At 33.6% G+C, this 9,126-nt stretch overlaps 1 protein-coding gene across 2 annotated transcripts; it reads right to left on the bottom strand.

The window, feature by feature from the left end:
- Positions 1 to 764: 764 nt before the first annotated feature.
- On the bottom strand, positions 765 to 7,609 carry LOC141718119 (uncharacterized). Of its 2 annotated transcripts, XM_074520486.1 has the most exons (16): positions 7,355 to 7,608; positions 7,130 to 7,249; positions 6,991 to 7,050; positions 4,955 to 5,068; positions 4,763 to 4,850; positions 4,355 to 4,497; positions 4,173 to 4,274; positions 3,388 to 3,459; positions 3,216 to 3,315; positions 3,056 to 3,138; positions 2,274 to 2,351; positions 2,095 to 2,193; positions 1,964 to 2,014; positions 1,776 to 1,832; positions 1,603 to 1,644; positions 765 to 994 (listed from the first exon to the last, which is right to left on the bottom strand). In XM_074520486.1, exons 1-16 carry the CDS (start codon positions 7,499 to 7,501, stop codon positions 911 to 913), a joined length of 1,440 nt encoding a protein of 479 aa, XP_074376587.1. In that variant the 5' UTR covers positions 7,502 to 7,608; the 3' UTR covers positions 765 to 910. The 2 variants fall into 2 exon arrangements, with proteins under 2 accessions (XP_074376587.1, XP_074376588.1); XM_074520487.1 differs by lacking the exon at positions 3,388 to 3,459 and having other exon boundaries at positions 7,355 to 7,609.
- Between the last annotated feature and the right edge of the window lie 1,517 nt (positions 7,610 to 9,126).

The raw sequence follows: 9,126 nt of genomic DNA, 5'->3' as shown, positions 1-9,126 counted from the left end.
ATTATAATAGTATTATTTTTATTTTTTATTATACTAGAAATAAATTTTAATTCAAATTAAGGTTAAACATAATATTAAATTTTAAAGAAAATCTATATATTATAATTTGTTATGTAAATTTTTATTGAAAAATATTATTCAAAATTTAATTTTTATTAAACAAAAAAAATAAAAAAAAATCCCCAAATCTCGAGTAAAATAATTTCCGTTGGAGATCGAGGCAGGTTTCGGGGATCGGGGTGGGGATAGCCCGAAATCAGCCGATGCCATCCCTATCTTTGACTCCTTTGTTACATATTTCAGATATTTCAACTGAAATGCATCGTACCAAAAGAAAGAAAGGTTAGTTACATGATTAGATAAAGCATTAAAGATTGGACATAGTATAGTTTTTTTGGTTATTTTTGTCGTACAGAAATATCTACTACTGTGACGCAATGTTCCGTTAAGAAAGAAATTCCAAATTAACTTTTACAGAATATTTGACTGATTAATCATTACGATTATAAATAAGACTAATATATTAAAATAAATCTTTTATTTGTTTAGAATAATAGGTACAATTAATCAGCATTTACCGATTATTCTCTAATCAGTACAATCGACTAATTCTGATCCCGGTTTTTACATGTTAACCCTGCTCAGAAGCCATCAGTAGAACCGATTTACTGAGTTTGGTATTATGGTTTTAGCAGTAAGTGTAATTCCAAACTTACGTGGGAAAATATTATTGGTAAACAATTAAAATTTCACATCATTCCTCATAAAATAATAAAACTACTACGATAACTTGTGAACTGTGAAAAATACTTTCCAAAAACAACTTTACACTGGAATGTAGGAAGTCGCTAATGTACTATGTTAAATTCAGATTGCATTTGGTGGTACCGAGTCAGAATTAGAATACAGGTCAAACAACAATCTTCACTGGAGTAGTACATGTTGCAAGACTACCAATTGTCGTGCCTGCTATGTGTCCACCAGACCAAGCATTCTGCAAAGATGAGAGATATTATAGCAGTATAAAAGATGAAGTAGCTTGACGAGACCCAGAGACAACTGCTTAGTTTAAACAATGCAAGCCTGTTTCTCAGCCTCCATAGGAGTAGGGGTAAGGTTTGCGTACATCTCACCCTCACTCTACCCCACTTACGGGTGGGATATAATAAGTAGGCTTGGTAATGTAAGTCTATTTCTGAAAGATGAATATAAGATTACATACTATGTTAATCAGGTTGAGCATGACTAAAATTTTCTCATTAATAGTAAAGCTAAAAATAAGTATGAATCTGCAACCCGAACGATAGCCTTGGTTTAGTTGTTTCAACCACATAAATGATCTGATCCTTCACAGAAGACAAAAGAAAGATGCATAATGATATGCTTCAATTCAATAATACAATAAATAGACTATATTTAATGTGACAGGTGGAACTGGATAATGCCACCAAATAATCCTTATGCACTAAATGATGCCAACTAGTTGGCTGCACAGATGATTTATTTACAGAAAGACATGAGGGTGACAAAATGAAGGGATTTTTCGAAGGCAAACTTAAAAGGTCAAAATATATGAGTTGCTTATGTAAATGACTTGTATACCTGAAAATTAAAACCGCCTGTTACTCCATCAATATTTAGTACCTACAGATAGTTTCATTTGTCACACAAATAACACAACTTATTATATAAATTTAAACACAATAATGGAGCTAAAGAAAACTTGACAAGCATATCTGACATGTATGGATCGACAAGGATTCCTGGAAAATTACCTCTCCAGCAAAAAATAGATGGGGCTGGAGCTTGCTTTCCATCGTCTTCAGTGAGATCTACAGAAAGAATGAAAACTCCTGTAGGAACTCCAAGACAGACAGACAGACAGACAGACAGACAGACAGACAGACAACACACACACACACACACACACACACAGAGAGAGAGAGAGAGAGAGAGAGAGCACCTCGGACAATGGAACACCTCCGGCAGTAACAAATTCGTCCTTAAATATACCCTAAAAATATATTGAGGAAATATCTTAATTTTTATAATCAACGAAATTTATTATTAAGGAGGTCTAGTCCAATGTCATACCTTTCCTTTCATCTTAAACGGACACTGTTTTAACAGAGAAGCAATAGACATTATTGAGTTATTGGAAACGGATGCCCATAAGAGATCGCCATCTATTCCCTACGTGAAAGTATAGGAGAAATATTTATCAGTCACTATAACTCCTAACTAACCATGCCATCATAATAGTATCTGATAACCTCTCGATCTAACAGGTATTTCCAGAATCTTTTCACAAGGCCAAGTTCTACAGGGTATGAATTGAGCATTTTTAGCTTCTGCAAGGAAGGAAAATATGAGATTTTTAATCAAATGAAAGCAACTATTCGAAACGAATTGGCAAAAAAAAAACTACTAGAGACAAAACAGAGTTGAAGCATGTAATAGGCCGCCAAACACAAGTTCACGCCAACGAGAGATTCAACCAGAGATAATAAAGAAAAACTAAGAAAATGATTTCCAATCAGTCGCAAGTAATTTTTACTTGATGATAAGACACTGCACTAAAAAAACTACTTAATCCTTTTGGGTTCAAGATCTAGTATTATGGATGTACTTTGACTATCTTATGTCAATCTATAAACTAGTAAAACTGTAAAACTATAAAACCTAAAACTCATTTAAGTTTCTTAAACAACATGAAACAAATAGTGTAATTAATAGAACATTAATTTATAAAACCTAGAACTAAATGTACTGTACAAGATGGATATGTACTGCTTCCGCATCAAAAGAGTTCAGTATAAGGTTACATGTCTCTAATTTTAAATTTCAGGAGCAATATACTTCTACCAGCACATTATAACTAATTAAGTGACGGGTGACTAAGCCACTAGTCGCATAAGCAAATTTGCGAATAGTAGAAGACAAAAATTAAGTGAAAATAATGCATAAGAAAGCAAAACAAATCAGAGACAAATATGCAGGATTGGTTTCAGGCAAAAAAATAAGTGACAGCAAATGTAGATTCAAGTTAACATACCGCAAACTGATTCTTGTGTTGTACAAGAACAGACTTCATGTGTTCAATATGAAGATCAGGAGCTAAATCCACATAAAGTGTGCCTGCATATATAGGATTCGCTTTCTAGTCAAGCTATCATAAAATAATTACTTATTTAATTTTTTAATACACCCGTCACCTTTGTAATCTGAACTGGAGAGAAAACGGGCACCCCAAGCAGATAGTCGAAGAATTACAGGCCCACTAAGTCCCCAGTGTGTAACAAGCATGGGTCCAACCTAATATTCCAAAATCAATGTTATATCTCTGACCTTTTCCACTACCCAAAAGCATAAAGAAGGTAATTATGCCTGTGTAAGTTGTTGTATATTCTTCTGGACGGTTTCCAGTTCAAGTTTTGCCTTGACCTTGACAAATGAGACCTGTAATTGATATTTTTTTACAAAACAAACACTGCAAATAAATTTTTTTACATGTGTGTACAATTTCTTTTTAAATATAAAGCATCTAATAATAAAAAAAAATTACGTGAAAAGGTTTTTTTTTGGGGGGGGGGGGGGATCTGCATTTTCCCACTAAAAAGTGATTACTGGATAGAGCAAGGAATTCTCATATATGTAAACGCTACAAGTCAAAAAAGATTCCAAAGAAATATCAAGTCATTTGGGACAAGGCTGCATTTTGCCTACAGCATTTGGTAGAAAGGCATTGCAGTTATTTTCAGAATCAGGCGTTGGTACTTGTAAACCTCTGTTTTTTAACTAATCTGATATTTTGAGAGCAAAAGGCAATTGTGATTTGTGACTAAAAAGCATTTTGTCTACCATTAGTTCACTTGGCATGAGGAGCTGTCCCCATTTTAAACACAGTTTCTTTTTATTACACGTTTTTTAAGAAATTTTTCATTACAATATGAGGTTTTATTCATACTCCGCAGGCAACCAGATTGTTCATTGTTTCTATTTGGACATTAGTGACCAAAGACTTGCCCTGTTACATAAATCATGTTGCTTACCGGTATATATATTTGTTTAAAATGAATAAGCCATAAAGTCACATAGTTTATATCAAATTAAGCTTTTGGATCAGTAGAATATTATCAGCAGTTTTACTAATAGACTACGAAGGATCTTACCCCGGACAACTCTGTTAACTTTGAATCGTCTATCTTGAAAGTGAATAAACTCGGCACCGGATCAATAATAGAATGACCAAGTTGAGTAGCAAGAGTATATCCCTGTAAGCAATCAATAAAAATCAGTGAAACACAATTTTGTGCTCGATATATGCAAATCAGTTTTACTTCTAATGGAAAACCTGCTGACTACTTCCACTGGCAATAAATAAATAATCAGCTTCAACTGATTCTACATAATCGATTGTACGTTTCTCGATTTTGAGATTGAACTTCCCACCAGCAGTAGATGCAGTTGTAACAACTTTGCCAGTCTGCATAACAACTGATTGAGAAACATATTTCAGCACAGACAAGGTGACAAAATTGTGAAAAAAGAAAACCATCTTGACTCGATCACTAAAATTTCAGGGAACTTCTCAGATTAAAAACAAATAACAGGAAAAATCTATTTGTGCTGTAAGCAAATATTTAAAAGGGTTCTTCATGTTTCCAGATTCTGTGACAATTACCAGTCTATAAAACATAATTTACATAAAAAATTAATACCACACCTTACAGTAGCAAGTAAAGATATCTTAGATATGTACCTCCAGTTCTTTTCACTTCAGACATAAGACAATCAATTACAGATGATGAACTGTTGCTGACCGGAAATACTCTTCCATCATCCTCGGTCTGGGCCCAAATCAAATATAATGTGAAAATCTTGGCAACAGCAAATGCATACTGGCTTATATAAAATAGTGGAACATAAGTGACGGGTTTGCCCAACAGAACACCTTTAGTTCAACTCCATGATCGCAAAACCAAGACATCGTATCCATAGGGCCATGTGTATTGAAGAAGGAGCCTTTCAGCTCTCTATAACCCCTTGGGTAATGATCTGCCATAATCTACCAAAATACATAATACATCAAAAGCAATACATACTTTTATATAACCACACCTAACACTTATCTAGTTTGGTGTTATCACAGTTGATATATAATATGTTTGTTAAAGGAAACATTTCTGAGGGCAGCTAGGTTATCCTAATCTACCTTTGCAAGACTTTCTAAAGCAACATATCCCTATATTTTTTATGTTGTCTAGCATAAAACTAAATCTTTACCATGAGTGCAGTTACCTATTTTGATTAGTCATACTTTTGATCAATGTTACACTTTATTTGAGTTGTTTAATAATTAAAAGTACCTTTAACATTCTGAATGAGATGATACGATATCCTGAAATCATCTGTGCTTACTAATATATATAAAGATAGTAGGCAATACAAAATGAACATTTTAAATTTTAAACTTTTGTCTTAATCTGTTGTTACTCACTGCCACAAGAACATGAGACACAGAAAACCTCACACGAAACCTGCAATTAGATCAAAAGCAATCTCTTTTAGATATTTTGACCCCAGCGGGGCCAATTGACCCCAGTGACCTTGTAACTACCTGCATATATTTAAAGTAATTTCTTTTAGATATTTTGACCCTGCTGGAATTAAATTTACTCAAATATAACCATCGAGCTCCAAAACATTTCGAGTACTAATCTACTTACTAGTGGCTATAGTAACTGAATGACAACAATGACATTCTAGATAAATACATTGACCTAATCTTTGCTATGTATGTTGTAACTTTAAAATAATAACATAATAATACTCTTCTATTACTCATGTTTACTCAACTCAACCCTTACTCACGTACTGATAAAGGAATAGCCCCCATTGACTTTATGAAATTCTGAGCGTGACAATAAATTTTGAACATGGAAGGCGCAGAGTTGAAAGCAACTGAACAACTAAATGTAGGGTGAAGGGAGAGGTTTACCCATTTCAAATTGGTACGATGAGAATTATCAATAAACAAGATGATGCAAAAAAGATACAACAAGAGTTTTCACCCCAACAAAGAAGGGTGAAAACTTACAATGAATTTCTCCTCTTCTCTCTTTGCATCAGTGCATGACTAGAGTTATGATATAATGATTGCAATTAAGTCACTCAGTGAGTCGGTGCATCAAAAATATAATGTTTTTCAGTTTGGTCAGATCGGGTTGGAAAACAGTCGATCTCCGGCATTCAGCTCATACACGGGAAGCATACCGGAAAACACTAGAAATTTCTAGTCAACAAATTATTCCTCGCATAAGGGAAGGAATCAGTTTATCACTTTTTGCCAACTGAATTAGTCAAGGCTTACACACAATGCAACACAGTCTGACATGAAAATAACACTAAAGTATATGAGATAATTTAAGTCGGCAAAATAAATGAATCATTGTTTTCAACTTTAAAGACTATGTTCCATATTTCATAAACCACCATCCAGTGCCATAATAACTTGAATTCATAAAGATTCTACACACTGTCCATTTTTCTATGAGCAAGCAGTGAACATCTAACCTATCCAAAAAGGTCAAACTCATAGCTTCTATGCTAATAAACCGAAACTTTAGATAAAACTAAAAAGTTGAAACAAGTAATTCATACACAGAGCCGGCCCTGAGGCCATGCCGCTTATGCTAATAAATGGGGGCACCGAAAAAATGTTGTATTTTAGGGACACATTTTATTAATATGTAAGAAAACTTTAAAACATAGAGGCACAAAGAAAAATAGTACGGGCACACTTTTTTTCAAATTAGCACTAAAAACAGTTTAAGATAGAAGGGGTGTCGAAAAATAAATCGTATATATTTGATTTTGATTAATAGTTGGGCATAAAATACAGATTTGCTTGGGGCCTTCAGTTTTTCAGGGCCGGCCTGTACATACACAAGATTATATTATTCCAATTCCAAATAAGTATACCCTTACCATGTTGTCCGGAAAATGTCCATTAGTCACATTGCATCTACCACCCCCGGAAATCTTAACCTGAAAAACTTGAAACATTTCATTTCAGAAACATTCACATAATATCATCGACAAATTAAAATAAACAAATTATCGAGACCTTCGAAAGAGGCTTTCCTTTCTCAATAACAACCACATTCAAATTAGGAGCAATAGTCTTGGCCCTAATTGCACCATAAATTCCAGCAGCACCGCCCCCAACAACCACTAGTAATTCCGACTGTTGGCATAATTAATCGGATAAATAATAAGTACAAAATGGAGTGTAAAGAATGAAAACATGAATTAAGAGTTATTGATTGTATATAGGTTTAGAAAAATATACCATCGGAGATAAGGAAAGCGATACTGTGGTGAATCTTGTTTTGTTATGTATAGCTATAGCAGTACAACATGGGTTTTTTGTGAAGAGAGATGAGTGACGTGAAGCAAACCTCGAGTAGATGATGTACCGCGGGAGAAACAAGTTCATAATAATGTATGTTTCCGGTTTCCCGGAAGATAGAGCTTCCTGAGTTACAAACTGCTGTCGTTGAGTTGTGTTTGTGTTTGAATGTTGTAATGACTAATGAGCAATGTAGGCTCGGCGCCGTATTCGTTCGACATTCCCTAGGATTTTTATTAATTTTCAAAATTATTTTAAATAATTTTTTAAAATTCAGAGGTATTTAAATCAGATTTCAAATTATCTTTATAAAATGTGGGTATTCATTTGAGGCTTAATTTTTTTTTATAAAATTTTTAGATATTCAATTCAGATGCTAAAAAATCAAACAAAATCACTATATATTCAAATTTTAACATATTTATAAGAATTATGGATTTTGAGGTATTTGTTTCATATTTTATATACAAACTAACTCTATAGCGCGTATGCGAGGCATGTGCATAATCTAACATTAACAACAATAAAATTTGTATGCATGACTGTCAAATGGAATATATTTTCTGTAACGAGAAGTTCTTTTATCTGTGTGTAGTCTTTTGTAACCCAACTAAGACACACTTAATATCAAATTTCATATTGTATGTTAATAAAATGTACATGTTATATAATTGAAAAATATGGTATGCTTTGAGATGCATTTTTTTCAATTTTGTATCAGATGACTAATAAATGATTTTTGTAAAACATGTACTTTAAAATGTTTAAAATTTTGTTAAATTTCATAATTATTATTAATAATTGTTAAATGGTATGTTATATAATATGCATGCATGCATGTATGTGTGGATGTATGTATCTATGTATGTATTTTAAATGTGTGAAAATAAGTTATACGATAATTAATTTGACACAAGTACATGTGTATTCTGAACTTATAATACAAGTGTTATACGTATCTAAATAAGAATACGATATTTATTTTTCCGTTCGAATATAAGTTTCTTCTATTGGAGCACCCTGGCTCTTCCATTTATACCAAAGAAATTTTTAGAACATTTCAAGACCAATTAGTGAAAGCCTATAAATATACTTCTTGGAGAAAGATAGAGATCGCTCCTAGCTCCTTGGAAGATGTCGAAGATACATATTACAAATATTTTAGACTATTGATATTTGCATCTAAGAGAACCATTTGTCTTATTTCCTTCAACAAGGTGTCATTAAGGGGTTCTTGCATATGTAGAGTATATGAACATGTGGGCATGTCGTGCCGCCACATTATTTCCGTTTCGACAAAGAGGTGTGCGGCGAAATTGAAAGGAATCTTAGGCCTCCTATAATTTGTCATGGGTACTGGTGATTGTGAGATTGCATGTCTCAATCCAAACTGTCTCATCACCCGATCAGAATGTTGGTGCTCAGCATAATCACAATAGAGTAGTGAAACTCTAACAAGTCCAGCAAAACGTGTCTCCCAATCCTTCCAATATATATCATGATCCCCATATGAATCCCCATCTACCTCGTCAAAGTGGGGATAAGGTGTACACCTCATAATATCAGATGCAACTCCATGAAACTCGCATATGTAATGTGGCAAACTATGATGAGACACTGATCTACAATCACGCCTACCCTGTTTATTCTTCCCCCCACAACAAACCCCTCTCCAATAACATCATCCTGAATATCCTTCTCCTTCCCCTTAC

Source organism: Apium graveolens, chromosome 4, assembly GCF_009905375.1.
Source record: "Apium graveolens cultivar Ventura chromosome 4, ASM990537v1, whole genome shotgun sequence".
Lineage (NCBI taxonomy): Eukaryota > Viridiplantae > Streptophyta > Magnoliopsida > Apiales > Apiaceae > Apium > Apium graveolens.
The sequence above is the reverse complement of the archived record's forward strand: the minus strand, read 5'-3'. Positions and strand labels throughout refer to the sequence as shown.